The sequence below is a fragment of the Oryx dammah genome, unplaced genomic scaffold (genome assembly GCF_014754425.2).
Source record: "Oryx dammah isolate SB20612 unplaced genomic scaffold, SCBI_Odam_1.1 HiC_scaffold_26, whole genome shotgun sequence".
Classification (NCBI taxonomy): domain Eukaryota; kingdom Metazoa; phylum Chordata; class Mammalia; order Artiodactyla; family Bovidae; genus Oryx; species Oryx dammah.
The window spans coordinates 15906357-15923968 of NW_024070210.1; the positions used below are offsets into that span (position 1 = coordinate 15906357).

General features: G+C 40.0%; 1 protein-coding gene across 13 annotated transcripts in view; it reads right to left on the reverse strand.

Moving 5' to 3' along the window:
* The window catches only part of TTLL5 (tubulin tyrosine ligase like 5), a 308459-nt gene that overhangs the window by 198567 nt on the left and 92280 nt on the right, over positions 1-17612 (reverse strand). For 10 of the 13 annotated variants that reach the window (XM_040226042.1, XM_040226045.1, XM_040226052.1 and 7 more), the window contains 5 exons: positions 16239-16277; positions 9620-9777; positions 8368-8674; positions 3101-3221; positions 473-619 (listed from right to left, as the gene is read on the reverse strand). In XM_040226042.1, the coding sequence (XP_040081976.1) occupies positions 473-619; positions 3101-3221; positions 8368-8674; positions 9620-9777; positions 16239-16277 (772 nt within the window). The remainder of the gene's footprint in view (positions 1-472; positions 620-3100; positions 3222-8367; positions 8675-9619; positions 9778-16238; positions 16278-17612) is intronic. The other 3 variants (XM_040226046.1, XM_040226044.1, XM_040226049.1) reach the window with 1 other exon arrangement.

Genomic DNA, 17612 nt, shown 5'->3' on the forward strand with positions numbered 1-17612 from the left:
CAAACTAGTCTCACTAAATAGTCAATTTTCTGGGCTTGGTTGTAAAAGGAAGTCACTATCTAAAATGTTCTAGAGAACAAAGTATAACTCTCTCAGGAAACAAGACTGTGTCATTATATTAAATCCATAGTTCAAATTGCTCTCATATAGTCAGTTCACCACTGTCTCCAGGCACAGTAATGACAATGCAAATTCACACAGCCCAGGATTCATCTCAGATACAACAGCATTCAAAAGGAATATGCTTCCAGATGAGAGTGAACCACGGCCTCTGGGCCTTTACAAGTAATAAGTAGCTTTTCAGATGAGCTGGGTTAAGGAGTGAGGTCCAACTCCCCATAATAGTCATACACAGCACACGATGACACTAAAAGGGAAAAAGATCCTCTTCACCCAGCTGGACAGAGGCTTCTAGCCTGTTTCTGACAGTGGTGGTGATCCAAAGCACAGGACTAACAGATGAACCACCTACCTTGCTGTACACGGAGATAAAGTCACCCAGCTGGTGGGCCAGGATTCTTCTGCGTTCCAGAAGTGCCAGTCTCCGACTGGGTAATACCATCCTCAGTGAGTGCTGGAGGTTACTTGATGCTCGCTTGAGGAAACGAACCACTAGCTCCTATAAATCAGAGTCATTGGGGAGAAAAAGAAGAGATTGTGCTAAGCAACAGAAGACAAGCTACAAGGGGATTATACAATACAGAGCTAAGAAGAGGCATACTGTACTCTTCAACAAATAAGACCCAGAGCAAACATATTAGGTATAACAAGAATACAGCCAGACAAGAACAAAACAAAACAAAACAAATGTAGCATCTTCCCTTAATAACCTGACAGTGAGAAAATAAAAATCAAGTCTGTATGCAAATAACTACATAATAAAGTAATAGCTGTAAAAGTATCACAATTCATATATACATAGTACTACAATAATCCAAACTGCAGCTATCACTCCTAATAGGGTGATCAGAGAAAAGTGCTTAGGAAAAGACAGAGGTAGCAGAAACTAAAACCTTGGAAGCACAGGAAATCATCAAAGATGAGAAGGGAGAGAAAGAATACGGAAATACTGACACTTTGTGGTAGGAAGGAGGAGGAAGAATCAGAAAATAAACAACCAACAACAACAAACCATGAGAGAAATATCAGAAATGCACGAAGAAATCCAGGAGAAACAGTGTCATGGAAGCCAAGGCAGGAAGGTACCCATGTCACAAGCTTCCAAGAGGCTGAACTGAGAAAGGACCACAGCTACTTTCAGCACAGTAAAGGGAATGGAACAAAGAGGCTAAGAAATGAATGGATACTGAAGAATAAACGTGAAGAGGAGAAACTCCTGACTTAAAACGTGTAGTGACAAACACAAAGAATTGTTACTAAGCTTGAAAGGCTACAGCTTTTTATTTATTTATTTTTTCTTCCCCAAGAATAAGGGTGCTTTTAGAGTTGTGCGTTGGCAAGGAGAGCACAGTGAAAAGTCATTAAGGGGTAGAAGAGATACATCTCGTTTGAGATGGGGCAAAGGATTTTGAAATCTGAATATCAATCAGATCATTCACTTGGATCAGAGAAGGCAATTCTACATCTACCTTCCTCATAAACAATACCACGGTCACAATCACCAGGTAAGGGGTGAGGTTTTGCTGTCTAGATAGATTTTCATTTGGGAATGCACAGAATTGCTACTAAATTCTCCAGTGATGATCCTAAATATTCCTATTAAAAGCCCCATTGAAATCCTGTGTGAATTCTAAGCCAGCAGCTCCAGTGGTTATTCTCTTCTGAGCTATTTTTTCTTTTCTTCTTGAATTTGAATTTGGTTCATTGTTCTTTGGTGCCAATTTACTCCAACATAAAGAAATAGTCTCATTACCAGAGGGTTGGATTTCATAGCTCCACTCTGCAGTCTTTACTACAGGGTGGTTTAAGCTGCTATATTAAAACATTATTTTTTCACAGTGGAGCAGACAAACTGACTCTCAAAAAGGCACTTTCAATTTTCCACTTGGAAAGAGTAGAGCTAACATTTTCCACTGATGGTTGAAGAATTATTCACAACACACAAGGTTTTATCTCTGGGTTGCATTGGCTACTTTAAATTCACGAGTTGTTTTCTGGGATATCCATCATGTTTTTATAATAAGTCCAACATACTGTATGCCTCTCATATGCGGAGAACTGAAAATTACAGTAGGATCACCATGAGCTGGCCAAAGGAGGCAGCTTTCTCAGACTGAGAGGTCCCTCTCCTTTCAGTGACAGGTCTCTATGGTAAAAAAGTAAAGAATGGCTGTGGCTTCTTCTATAAGCACTGACCTTTCCAAAGAGCTCGAGGCTTCCTGTCATTCTGATCCATAAAGGAAAACCTTGCTAGAATATTAAATTTTAGGCAGGTTCGAATGAGTAATATACAGTAAAAATTATTATGCAAGTTTGTTTTCAGTAATCTAAGAATTTTATAAAGTAACAACTAGTAAAGAAAAAACAATGTTAAACCAGAGGATGGTACATTCTCAGAGGGCCCGTGATAAAATGTTGACTTTGAAAGAGGTAACTCCACCCCTTAGGGTAGAAATCAAATGCCTTCCGATCCATGGAAACAGTGGGAAAGGCAATCATGTACAACTGTAACACCTGAGTGTAAGTTCCAGGTTCAGCACATACGAGCTACAGGACAACAGGCAGGGCCCCATTCTCGAGGTCTTTGTTTCCTCATCTGCAAAATGGGGATGACAGTGAAGCTGTACAATGTGAAGCTGCTTGGGAAAGGACCCTGAAAACTGTCATCCTCTTCTAGGGCTTTGCACGGGCCTGACGTCTAACGAGGAGTCAGTTTCCATTTTCAGAATGAAGAAAACTGACACCTCAACACATATTGCTCCAGATTCAAGATTTAATTTACAGTAAAGTAAGAGAAATCTATAAGCTACACTGTGGAAGGAGTCCTTCTCCAGAAGTATACTGTTCTGTACCTTAGTATAGGGAACAAAGAAAGAAAGGAATAAAGAAAGAAAGAGGGAGGTAAGGGAGAAAGAGAGGGAAGGAATAGAGAGAAAGGAAAAAGGGGAAAGTAAAAAGGTTCCAACGAGAAGAACCTCACCATCTGTTCATCCTCTTTGGCAGCCCAGCTGGCACTGAACGTTTGACCTCCACTGTCTTTCATCAGGCGGATTTGAACATGCTGGAGATAGGCAGAGAATGCTATTCGGGCCTGCACTTTGCTACAGAAATCCAAAACAACACACCGTTATGGGACAGAATGGTGCACCAACCAAATGCGTGCTTGCCTTTCTCAATGTGGCCTTTGAGGATCCTTCTATTAGGATGGCTATGAAAAATGGAGCCCATCATATAGTCACTGAATAAAGATTCCTTCTACCCAGCACATGAGATTCCTGCTTTTTCTATTTAAAGAATGAGAGATGAAGAAGTCTACTTATTTTCTCATTATGACCACATGGGGGGAAAAAAATCAAACAAGAAAAGAGATTCATCTTTTCTACTCTTAAATCTGATCTCTTTGAACTTTTAAACAACTTTCTTGAGGAAATGGACAGGAAAGTACTGAATTTTCATAAGAACCTTTGTATTGATACAGAAAGGGTTTTCTGCCTTTGTGCTTACGTGTCACTTCTGTCACGTCTGACTCCATGTGACCCCATGTGACCCCATGGGCTGTAGCCCGCCAGGCTCCTCTGTTCCTGGGATTCTCCAGACAAGAATACTGGAGTGGGTTGCCATGCCCTCCTCCAGGGGGTCTTCCCGACCCAGGGATCCAAGCTGTGTCTCTTGTGTACCACGCACTGGCAGGCGGGTTCTTTGCCACTAGCGCCATGGGCCCTTAAAAACATGCTTATCAGTTACTACAAAAGGATAGCTTTTGTTATGGCAACTGATTCTGGGTGTGCAAAAGCCTCCAAAGCAGCAAAGAGATAAATCTTACGAAGGAAATTTTGAGACCGAATTTTAAGGTCAGGCTTTTTTCTCAACTGCAAGACGGGAGTGGCTGGAGCCCAGAACAAATGAGCGAGATCCAACAGAGTCTGGCGCAGAGGCACTGTCGGGCTTGGACGAGCCCAGATGTTTGGTGGGAAAAAGACACGTGTCCATTCAGTACAGAGCGCCTCAGCGACAACACTGAAGAGCCCCGCTGACCTGCACTGGGGCCCTAGGCAGGCAACAAGGGAATCTGACCAAGCCAGCCTTCAGCGGACAGAAGTACCAGAGCAACCACTGGTGACTTTCACTTCAGCTGTGAACTGCGGCAGATCTGTTTTCCTTCAGGAGAGCTTTTGGTTACTTCAGCTGCTCAGCCTTCTGACATACTAGCCAAAATTACGTCAGTGAGGATTAGGGCCCAACACAAGTTCTGTTTACACTTCTCACACATGCCATCACTGAATGCTCTCTACTCACTGCTCCCCAAGGGTTAGGACGAAGGACCGGTCCAGAGTAAACTGGAAATCCTAGGAGGGTCTACGTCTAGCTTCTGTGTGTGTGTCGGAAGGGACAGAGGCAGATTTGCCTTTCAAGCTCTTCAGAACATGAAACACAAAGCTGCACCTTTGTCAAGAGTAAGAACAGCTTAGGGGAGCACAATATGATTTCGAAATGTGTATTTTCAAATGTTTCTCATCAAGGCCACACTTAAAATCTTTGTTCTGGAGACCATATATCACTTTCATCTCAACCATTCCCATAAGCTTTCCCTCCACAACAGATTATTTTCAAGTCAAAGTGAAGGGAAAAAAAAAAAAAAAACTCTCCACTTTGGCCAACAAATTCACTTGCAGTATAATGAGCTACAAGTGTCATGTTTCAGATACCTGCCAAATGTAGCAGAATATCCAATTTTATCGATTATCCCTCTGATATTAAAATATAGAGGTCTTTGGATAAGGGAATTATTGTTTGGAAGTTGAAATTTCAATCATTTTGTGGCAAATCATTGTTGTAAATCAAATGAACAAGTATTGAGTTTTCCATTTCTAAAAACCTCACTAAGAGAACTTCTATGGGGTCACAAAAGAGTTGGTGATGACTTCGTAACTAAACAACAACAACAGACCTTACTACAGAGATCTGTGAGATGTTAATCCTGAGGTTGTCCCCTAAGGTACTGGAGATACTGGTCAGCTAGAAATCTGCAACAAACAAGCCAAAAGGCTAGAATGATCCACACTGGAGAAATCTATTTTTAAAACATAAAAGCCTTTGTAGATCCTCAGTATTCAAAATATACAACTAGTGGGCTGGGGCTTGGAGTCTTGAAGCCTTGCCATGGACCACCCCCTAGATCCCTTAGTAGCCACTGAGATACCCCACAGAATGAGAGGCAGCTCAGGGGAACAGAATTTGAAAACCACTGATTAATATGAACACACCCTGCAATTATAACAGCTTACTCATTGAAAGTGAGATGTGTGAGATTTAGGAATAACTAATTTATTTCTACAACATCTAAGTAGAATGTTACTGCTGAAAAGGACCTTAAAATACAATTCAGTGGTTTTGAAATGTTCCATTTCAGTTCAGTGGATTCTTCTTTCCCCTCTAGAGAGCACAGTCTGAAAAATCTGTCTATGTCTAACCTGATAACTCGGCCCAACGGAAAAGAAAACTGAGACACGCTGACTTGCCCGTGATCACAGTCAGCTGGTAAGCAATGAGAAGTCACAGCCAAGCCTTCTGACAGAGCTCAGTGTGCCCTCCACTAATGGAGCCACTCTCATTCTCCACACCACTCCAAACCTCAACCCTACCCTCCAACCCCCTAAACAACAACATCACCCTCCAGCCTTGTGGTTTAAGAACAGACCTCTAGCTTAGAAAATAAAGGCCATCATGCATGAACACTTACACTTCCTGACTCTTTAACTTCTAATCACTGCATTCAACCCACAGTGCTTTAGGGGCTTCCCAGGTGGCTCAGTGGTAAAGAATCCGCCTGCCAGTACAAGAGACATTAGAGACGGGGGTCCAATCCCTGGACCAGGAAGATCCCCTGGGGTAGGAAATGGCAACCCACTCCAGTATTTTTGCCTGTACAGTTCCATGGACAAAGGAGCCTGGTGGGCTGCAGTCCATGGGGTCACAAAGAGTTGGACATGAGTAGGCATGGTCGCACGTGTAGTACTTTCTTTCTGACTTAAGACAGGGAGGCACCCCTCCACTGGCCTCTTTCTACCTTCCTATACGACAATATATCCATTTCTGTATGTATCTCTAATTCTTTTACCATCAAATCCTCCCCCTAATCTATAAATCCGCTTCAGAATCCCAATCTTAAGAAATCTTTTTTCTCTTAGCATGCTCTCTGATGAGTTCTCACCTTCCTTTCATTCATTGTCAAACCCTCTGAAAAAGTCAGTTCACACTTGCTTTCCTATTTACTCAGCTCACAGTTTCTCTTCTATCCACAAAGTCCACAACTGTGTCATAAGTGCAAGAGACGGTTCAGAGGCCTCATTCTAAACTGGGCTGCCTGAGGCACTCACTCTTCAGCTTGAAACTCTCTTCTTGTAGCTTTTACCACCCTGTCTCCTCCCAGTTTTATAGCTATCTCTCTAACTGCTATTTCTTGATCTCTTACTATACAATGCTGGTTTTCTCCAGGCCTCAATTCTCTTCCTTTTCTCATTGTCCATGTTTACTGAACTAAACTGAAATGAACAAGTTCATCCACTCTGAAGCTGTACAGTCCTATTCAACTCTGACTTACAAAGCTGTATTTTCACCTATCAACTGAACATCTTCACTCTAGAGCTCTTCCACCTCACTGTGTCCCAAACAAAACACATTATTTTTATCACGAAACCAACTCCTGTGCTCCTTATATTGACTGGCTGCAATATCACATGACCAGATTTGCGAAAATGTAGGCTCTGTGGGGTTCTTACATCCACAAAGACCAAGCCTTAGCAACTTTAACTTACAAATTTCATTAACTCCATCCCATCCTCTTCACTCCTACAGGCATTGCTCTGATAGGGTCTTCATCTTCCTGGCTCTGGGCTACTTGAACAGCCCCTAACTCAGTGCTCTACCCATTGTTGTTGTTCAGTCGTGTCCGACTCTTTGCGACCCCATGGACTGCAGCACACCAGGCTTCCCTGTCTTTCATCATCTCCCGGAGCTTGCTGAAACTCATGTCCATTGAGCCGGTGATGCCCTCTAACCATCTCATCCTCTGTCATCCCCTTCTCCTCCTGCCTTCAATCTTTATCCTTAGTTCTCCTCTTATCAATCACTATCCCAAAATGTGACCAGAATTTACTTCCTAAATCAAGATCTGACCATATCACTCATTTGCTTAAAAATTATCCATCTAGAAAAAAGTCCAGGCTCCTCTATGGCCCTTTATGATCAAATGACATCCAATTTTTTAGTCTCACTTCTTACTGCACCCTTTTCTCCACGTAACTCCACACCACTAATCTATATTCCTCAGACTTGCCAAGCTCATTTCAATCACAGGGGTTTTATACTTGCTGTTCTGCCTGGAATATTCTGCTACCTGATATTCACATGATTTACTCCTCCCCATCATTCAGGACTCACCCTAAAGGTTACTTCTCCACGTCTGAAGCACCAGAACCTAAAGAAACTTTCTGCCCTATTACAGTCTAATACCACACCCTATTTTATTGTCTACACAGCACTTATTGCCTGAAATTACCTTGTTTGTTTACTGTCAGCCTTCCCCTCTAGGCTGCGAGTTTCAGGAGCCTGTCTTGGTCTCTACTGTAACATTACACAGTCTGGCACAATTCCTGATATAGAGCAGGTACGCAATAAATATTTGTCAAGGGATTGAATGAATGACTGTACTATCAGGCCTCTGTGCCTTTATTCCCTCTACTAGCACTCCCACACTTAGCTGTCATCTCCCAAATCCTGAAAGCCTACTCATCCGTCAAGTCCTGGTTCAGATCTTGTCTCCCCCCTAATCTCTCCCTAGCCCTCCCAGGCAAGACCAGTCACTCCTTTTCCCGGGTCCTAAGAGCCCTTTGTCCATACTGGGGTCACAGCCCCTCTCTTTAAGTGTCTCCACACTGAGCCATGTGCTGATCTGAGCTCCCTTGTCCTGGGTCACATTGTACTTCTAAGTCACTGACACTAAAACCCCCAAAATGTTTGTTAAGCTAGTGAGACCTGGGTTTGATTCATAGCTCCAGACCTTGGACAAGCAACTTCTCTAAGGCCCAGTTTCCTTGATAACAATAATATCAAATCACATTCATTAATTCAGAGGAATCCTGTGCATAAAAAATGAAAAATGCCTATAAAGCCACCAGCACAATATCCTGGTGCACAGTACAAACGACCTGCTTTCGGTTTACTAGAATAATTAGGAAAGATACATACCTAAGATTGCCATTATCTTGCAGGATCTGCATCAGGTTAAATTTAGGCTCTGGCTCCTGAGTTTCAATTCTGCAGCACTGTTCACCTTTGTTATTCCACTCAGGAACCTTCATGGCATTTTCTTTGGGTGAATTTTCTATCATAACAGTCAGTGAGGGTGTATATTTGGCTTGATTTTCTCCAAGGGACCCTGCAGACTCCTCCTGGTAAGCTTCCTGTTCTTCATCTTCATTGTCTAATGCAACTTCTTCCTCCTCTTCACTTTCTGTCTCAGTTTTAACATTCATTTCAGCTGGTTGGGTAATCACTAAATGCGAAGAATCACTAATGTTGCTGAAAAAAGGATTTAATTTTCCTCTCTCCCAATACCTTCCTTTTATCCTTTTAGTAAAAACCCATTTCTAAATCAGACGGCAAATAATGCACAAAGTTAACAGCATACACATGTCCCTCTCCAATCTTATACCTTTTAAGAACCTACTAATGATCTTCATTAGAGATGATGTTTCTCATCACAATACCAATGGCTCTCTCACATCTCTAGGCAGAAAACTTTTTAGCGATCTCTATAGCGTGTTAAAAGTTTTTAGAGATGCTGTTCATGGAGGTACACAGAGCAGGGGAATATCTTTCCATCCTCTGTTTATCCATTCTCCTTCTCCTTCACTGCTTTGGCAGGTCTTTGAGGACAAGGGCCACAGCTTTTTCCATTTGTCAGTGAAAGTGCAGTGACTAATGTGGCTGACACAGGCACTCAACAAACAAGAGGAGGAGGGAGAAAGAGAAGTCAATTTGTCAGTGACAAATAGAGCTATAGCATGGGAGCTTCTGGGAGAGAAAGAAACTCCCCCTTTTCTGTTTGTGTTTCAAATACTTACACCATTCAGCAAATGCCAAAGGATAAACTGGACTTCATACCTAATCATGAAAACCCCAAATAAGAATGCTCAGGGGTTCCACTGAACTTAAGCTAAGTATCAAGCAGCGAAATGATGCTGGAATAAGAGCAAAAGCCAACATGTGTGTGCTTCAGATAGTCTTCAACACAAATATTATAGGACGGAAGGTTTAAAACACTGATTTTTTTGAAATGAGTTTCAGAGGAAAAGAGTATATATATCAAAAAAAAAAAAAAAAGTAAGCTTATGTGATCAGGAAAGTCCTGATTCATTAAGTACTAGTTAAGAAGCTGATTACATCAGTCTGACAGGACACAGATATTGGAGCTTGGTGAAGGCTCCCCGGCAGGTACCTGGGTATTTTGGCCTCAATGCCCTTAATTTGCCACTCCGTCGTCTACGTTTTCGCACCTCCAGAGACAGGAGCTTCCTCTCATAGAGAGCAGCGTGCAGCTTGGCCCTTGAATTCATACTCTCTACCTTCAGTTCTGGTGCTCCATCAATCGCCATTCTGTGAGGAAAAAACATGGCAGCTAGAACTTTCAGGAAGTTCTTTTATTCCAAGACTAAGCTTGACAGAACTCTGTCAAGATGTCAGACCAGGCATGGTTACTCTAGTGAGTTCTGAAATGTCTGGCCGATAAATGGGAATACTGGAATCTACATTAAAATTTCACTAATGGCCTATCTGAATTTGTTAAATGTTGTGAACAAAAATACGTCTGAAGACAATGGTTAAGCGTTTTTAATCTATCCAACAATACGGGCTGACTATTCAGTGCAGAGACCATAAAGTGCTACCAACACCCAAGGCTAGAATGACTTGAGATATTGGCGACACTTCAGTTCTTAAGCTGAGGGACGGCCAGAGGTGCACTTATTATTTATTCATTATAACTCAGAATGATACAGACATTCTTTTGAAGTAGGCAGTATTTAATGAATACAGATTCAGCAGCTGCTGAGGAGAGGAAGAGGTGATAATCTGTGATGAGCACAGCATAGACCTGAATGAGACTCACGGGCAGAGAGCGTCCTTGTGAAAAGTCACTATGACCTCGGGACGCATCAAGTCTCAAGCACTCAAACAGGAGGGACGTCTCCCTCGGAGCACACCGAGTTACGGGAGGAGCTGGGGAGAGGTGGCAGGGACTCCTCAGGGGTTGAGCACAGGTCAGGAGTTAGGGTGAGAGGCACGGACAAGGGAAGGCAGCAGAGGGAGGACAACGCCAAATTCAATCAGGTCGTGGATGGGGAGAGAGACGGCCACAGCTACACTCATAAAATTAGGGACGTGACAGGCACCATCAGCCCTCCAGACAAGGACCAGGCAGAGTATAGGACAGGCAGAGAAATCCAGGTCACCAAAGAGAGACAGGGTTCTTGGGTCACCAAGTCAGAAAAGACGTATCCACATTAGCATTGGAAAGCAGGCAGCCAATGCTGTGCACCCAGAACTCAAGATCTAACTGGTTGACTCTGAACTCTCTCTCTTGTGAACTCTTTAGAACAGGGCTCCCCAATCTCGAGGATCTAATGCCTGATGATCTGGGGTGGGGCCGACATAATAACAATAGAAAGTGCATAATAAACGCAATGCACCGGAATCATCCCCAAACAATCCCCTCTACCCCACCTACGGAAAAATCATCTTCCCCAAAACCCGTCCCTGGTACCAAAAGCTTGAGGACCACGTTGAGGTCATAATTCATCGTCATTCCCCTAGGAGTTTTCAGTCCCTGAGTATGATGGAAAGGCTGTGTCTTCTGGTCTATTTAAGACTTCTAGGGATTTCTGGTTGGATGGTCTGGACATAAATATTTTGAAGGCCTCCTCTCTAGAGCAGGAAATTGAGCTAAGAACTGGTAATGTCCTGACACTGGGGGCAGAAACGGGAAGCAAATTAATCAACTTTTAAAAATTGTTCAACCCCAGTTTATCATAATCTCAACAACTGAATGTTACCCCAACCACCCCCCCTCACACAGTTGTGAAAATGGTTTTAGATAATTAAATAATAAAGAAAATAAAACAAATCTGATGTTTAAAATAACAACTGTAAGCTTCTAAGGAACCCTGAACAGACATACAAATCACCACTATTACAAGGCATGGCGGTAGGGAGGTAGGGGGAAGAAACAGAACTGTATGTACAGTTTTCTGAGGGCAAGGCCCATGCCTGGCTTTTCTCACTGGTCAGTGACACTTCTGAGACTGCTCAGCATACACCCAATATACTATAAATACTTCTGATTTAATAAACGACTGAACTCCTTATAAATAAATTGTAATAGCTTTTATCTATATCTATTTCCTTTTATCTTTCTAACATTTTATGAAATATTTAAACAGAATTATACAGTGAACATCCGTATACCCACTGGGCAGTTTCGACAATGAATATTTTACTATATTTATTTCATCACATATATATTTAATCTTTTCTTTTTTCTATCCAAATATCAATCCACTTAATTTTTTAAGCATTTCAAAGTTGCACAAAGACATCACTGCACTTCATTCCTAAACACTTAAATGATGAAATTATTGGGATCTAGAGGTCAATATTTGCTTTATAGGGCTTTGAACTTTTTTCCCTTCTCTTTTCTGTAACCTAAAAATAATATACAGTGAAATATCCAAATATTAAATGTCCATATGTCCATTTGATGAGACCTAGAGCTATGCAACCCAAATTCTAACATTCTACCCCCTCAGAAAGTCCTCACATCCCTTCCTAGTAAACCCCACCCTCATACTCCTCAAGGAAACTGTTCTGAATTTTTTCATCACAGTTTGGATTTACCTGTCCTAGAACTTCATAAAAATAGAATCATACAGTATGAATTCATTTATTAGCATATTTTTGAGATGGATCAAAACTATGGCTTGCCTTATAATTTTCTTAAAAGTGTTTTTAATAAACAAAATTTTTAATATTGAGGAAATTTAACTTACCATTTTTTTCCTTTTTGCTTACTACTTTCTGTGCCATATCTAAAAACTTCTGCCAAGCCCAAAGTTACAAAGATATTTTCACTCACAAAGTTTTATAGCAATATTTTTTATGTATATATCTATGAATCACCTATAAATTTTGTGGGCAATAGAGGTTGAGGTTCATTTTTTAAAATATAATATTGAGTTTCAGCCCCATCTGCTAAAAAGTTTCCAAGTTTCCTTTCCTCATTGGATTACTTTAGGCCTCTTGTTTAAAGTCATAAGGGCCCATTTCTGGGCTTTTAATTCTGTTTCACTGATAAATTCGTAAGTTTTCATTACTACAGCATAATATTCCTTTAAGTCAGGTACTTTAGGTCTTTTTTCAAGATTATTTTGGATATTCTAACCCCTCTGCATTTTTATATACACTGAAAAGAAAAACAGTTGGTCAATTTCTACCAAAAAAATTACTACAATATTCTTTAGATCATTTTGTGGAGAATGAATACTTACAATATTACGTTTTCTAAACCATGATATCACTGTACTTATTTAGATCTTCTTTAGTCTCTCTAAGTAACATTCAGGAGCTTTTAATATATAGATATTAAGCATAGTTGTAAAATTTATCCCTAAGATTTTGACCTTATATCCCAGGACCTTGCTAAGCGCATTTGTGTTCTTATAGTCATTCTGTATATGCCTTAGAATTTTCTACTAACCCGATCGTGTCATCTAAGAGGAAAGACTTTAACCTCTTTGTTTCTAATCTGTATACCTCTTATTTCTTTTTCTATCCCTTGTTTTACTGTACTGTTTAGGAACTCTACCATAAAGGAAATACAAGTGGTGAGAGCAGACATCTTGCCTAATTACTAATCATAGGGGTAAAGCCATCAATATTTCAGTTTGACATTAGAAATAGGTTTTTCACAGAAAGCCTTTAAATCAGATCGAAGTTCTCTTCTATGCCGGATTTACTAAGAATTTTTCTCATAACGTATTTAATTTTATCAATTCAACATATGTGGGTTGTTTGGGGTCTTTCTGCAGCTAATAAAATGATCATTGGTTTTTTTCCCCCTTTATTTAATATATAGTAAATTAAATTGACTAATTCTCAAATCTTAAACCAACTGTGCCTTACTGGGGCACAAATCTCACTTTCAGTCAGTCAGTCAGTTCAGTCGCTCAGTCATGTCTGACTCTTGGCAACCCCATGAATCGCAGCATGCCAGGCCTCCCTGTCCATCACCAACTCCCGGAGTTCACTCAGACTCACATCCATCGAGTCCGTGATGCCATCCAGCCATCTCATCCTCAGTCGTTCCCTTCTCCTCCTGCCCCCAATCCCTCCCAGCATCAGAGACTTTTCCAATGAGTCAACTCTTCGCATGAGGTGGCCAAAGTACTGGAGCTTCAGCTTTAGCATCATTCCTTCCAAAGAAATCCCAGGGTTGATCTCCTTCAGAATGGACTGGTTGGTCTCCTTGCAGTCCAAGGCACTCTCAAGTCTTCTCCAACACCACACAGTTCAAAAGCATCAATTCTTCAGTGCTCAGCCTTCTTCACAGTCCAACTCTCACATCCATACATGACCACTGGAAAAACCATAGCCTTGACTAGACGGACCTTAGTCGGCAAAGTAACGTCTCTGCTTTTGAATATACTATCTAGGTTGGTCATAACTTTTCTTCCAAGGAGTAAGCATCTTTTAATTTCATGGCTGCAGTCACCATCTACAGTGATTTTGGAGCCCCCCAAAATAAAGTCTGACACTGTTTCTACTGTTTCCCCATCTATTTGCCATGAAGTGATGGGACCAGATGCCATGATCTTCGTTTTCTGAATGTTGAGCTTTAAGCCAACTTTTTTGCTCTCCTCTTTCACTTTCATCAAGAGGCTTTTTAGTTCCTCTTCACTTTCTGCCATAAGGGTGGTGTCATCTGCATATCTGAGGTTATTGATATTTCTCCCGGCAATCTTGATTCCAGCTTGTGTTTCTTCCAGTCCAGCGTTTCTCATGATGTACTCTGCCTATAAGTTAAATAAGCAGGGTGACAATATACAGCCTTGACGTACTCCTTTTCCTATTCCTTTTCATATACTAATGAACTCTATTTGCTATTATTCTTTTAAGAAATTTTGTGTCTATGTTCATGTAGATATTAGCCTACAATTTTTTTAATATTTTTGTCAAGTTTTCATGCCTTACTCTTCTGGTATCATAAAATGAATTGGGAAGTATCCTTGCCTATTTTTTTGGAAAGAATTTCTTTAAGACTGGTATATGTTCTTCCTCAAATATTGATATAATTCACCAGTGAAATGACTTGCAGTGTGCTGTATAGGAAATATTTTTTTCTTAATAAATTCAATATTCTGATTAAGCATAGGGCTATTCAAAATTTCTATTTCAGCTTGTGTCAGTTTTACTGAGAGTTCTCTCCCCACAGGGAATTCAGACATTTCATTCAAGTTGTCAAAGTAGTGAAATAAGGTTGCTAATAATATTCCCATAATATCCTTTTTATGTCTGTAGGATCTATAGGGATAGCCCCACTTTACTATCTGACATTGGTAATCAGTGTTTTCTCTTTTTTCTAGATAAATCTACTTAAGAGTTTATCAATTCTGCTATTGGATTTTTATTAATTTTCTTTATTGTTTGTCTTGTATTTAATTGATCTGCCCTTTATCATTTCCTTTCTTCAACTTACTTTTGGTCACTCTTGTTTTCCTAGTTTCATAAAATTGAACACTAGATCAGTGATCTAATCCTCTGCTTCCTAGTACAAGTATTAAAGTTATCAATCACATGCCTTCCCCACACACACACAAGCAAACAGTACTTTAGTTGCATTTCACACATTTTAATGTTCTGTTTTTATGATCGTTTTGAATTTTCCTCATGAGTTCTTCCTTGACCCATGGATTAGTTAGAAATGTGTTTAATTCCAAAATATTTGGATATTTTCTATTGTTATTGATTTCTAATTTCATTGCAGTCAAAGAACATACTCTTAATAATTTTACTTTTTTTAAATGAATTAAGATTTGTTTCATGCTTCAGCATAAGGTTTTCATTTGCTACCTTTTATTTGCTTATATACTACCAGAAAACCAGTACTCATAGCACATAAAATGTCCTGAAGAACAAAACCCACCAACGTTTAAATAAATATTCTTGTTGTTGAAGTTCTTTCCCCTAATTTCCAAATTGACAGTAGTATATCTATGAAATGTATTCCTTGACTAATAACCAGAGAAAATTTATAAGCTAAGCATGACTTTCATTTAAAAACAAACTATAAAAGTTTATTTTTCTCAGTTTTCCCTAAATTAAATGGCAATGATATTTTCCTCCTTTAAAGAAAAATCAGATTTATGCTTCAAAAGATTTGGATGAGAAAACCAAATTTATCTTAAATTCTTAAATGCAAAAGAAAAAGCTAAATATAGGAGTTTCTTTCTTATTATCATTGTGCTTTTTGAAAAGAAACAGCACAAAGGGGATGTATGCAATCTCTCAAACCAGAGGGTATGTATTTAGGGTTAAGAGTTCTTATTCTGGCTGCAGTTTTCAGTTGGGCAAGGCCATCCCAGTCATTTCTTCTAAGACCCACCTCTCTTCTGCCAAAATTAAGAGCCACAGATATCTTGCACACTTCTAGTTCCAAGGCAAACAGGAAGTAGTTCTGCTCAGTCCTATATGGTACAAAGTCCCATACCTGTATGCCCCAGGTATGTCAAGGCCAAAACATAACCTTTTCTTTGAATTCAGCCTGAGATTGATCTTGAAATCTCACTAAGACTTTGGGCTCTCTCACATAGCCAAACACAACTACTATCATTGAAAAGACATATTTGTAGTTAAAAAATACAAATCCCAAACTTAGTTTGTAAAAAGTTTGCCACATAATAGTGCTTCAGTACTGAAAATGGTTATGTAAAGTATCATGCTTAGTCTGTGCATGGTCACATATTATGCACAGGGAAAGAATTTCTCAACTTTTAAAAATCAGTTACCGTGTTCTTCCTGTCAATAAGCTTCTTCTTGGGTTTCCCCTACAGGAGTAGAAAGGACAAGTGAGTTAGAGCACTACACAGATACTCTCTCCTGAATTCACACACACATACACACACTCCTGAGACTTATACGACAGAGCTTCAACATGGAATTATGCCAGGGAAGGCATCTTGGGGTAGAAGCAGAGAGATGAATTGAGAGCATGCTCAGAAAAGAACAGAGTACCATAACCTTTAGGGAAGATCAATAAAAAAACAAAAGATAGAGGACAAATGAATTCTAGAGAAAAATTCTAACAATTACTTGTATTTGTACATATAGCCACTTACTGTTCACAATAACAATATGAGCCCTGTTTATAAAAATGAGCAGGATAAGACCATTTGGTGACAAGCTCAGTGTCAGAGCTTTAAACAGTTTAAATCTGAACCCACAACTTTGGTCTCAGACTTCAGGACTCTTTCTACTTGCACTGAACTATATTAGGGAAAGAAGTCCATTTCAGTTCTCATGGGGGTTCAGAAAAGATGCTCACGATAAATAGATTTTCCACAATTAAAAAAAAGTCTCTTTAAAAAAGAGATGTTCCTCATTGTTTCTAAACTAGAGTTGGGCTCTAACCACAGGAAGTAAGTACCATTCACATTTAAACTGGCTTCTGTTTTTCATTCAATTTCCTTTCACTTGACACACTTTTTAAAAAATTGCCCCAGCTTAACTTGCACTCATTTGTGAACGTGTATATTTAGTTTGGTACAATTTTATCACTGCGTAGGTTCATGTATCCACAGACAAGATACCAAACAACCCCATCACCACTGGATCCTGTATGTTGCCCTTTTATAAGCACACACTTTTTACCTAACTTCTGGCTTCATCTGTTCTCCATTCTAAAATTTTATTATTTTAAAATGGTTATATAAATGCAATCATACAACATGTAACCTATGGTATTGATCTTTTAAAAAAGAGACAGATGCAATCAATATCAACTATAAATCAACTGAAAAATCTGTCTCCACCAAAACATTTTATCTTTTCCTCCCCATGTCTTCTATCTGTGCCAATATTCTAATACTGTCATTATCAGAAAGTCTCAAAATTATTTTAACTTTTTAAAATCAGATAATGGTATTTCTCTGTAATTTGCAATCATGAATTCACATGACAGTCACCGGGGTGGCTTTTTAATAAATACAAGACTTCAGTTTGGGATTGGCTAGGGCACAGATGGGCTTCCCCCGTGGCTCAGAAGTAAACAATTCATCTGCAACGCCGGAGCTGCAGGGGACACAGGTTCAATTCCTGGGTGAGGAAGATCCCCTGGAGAAGGACATGGCAACCCATTCCAGTATTCCTGCCTGGAGAATCCC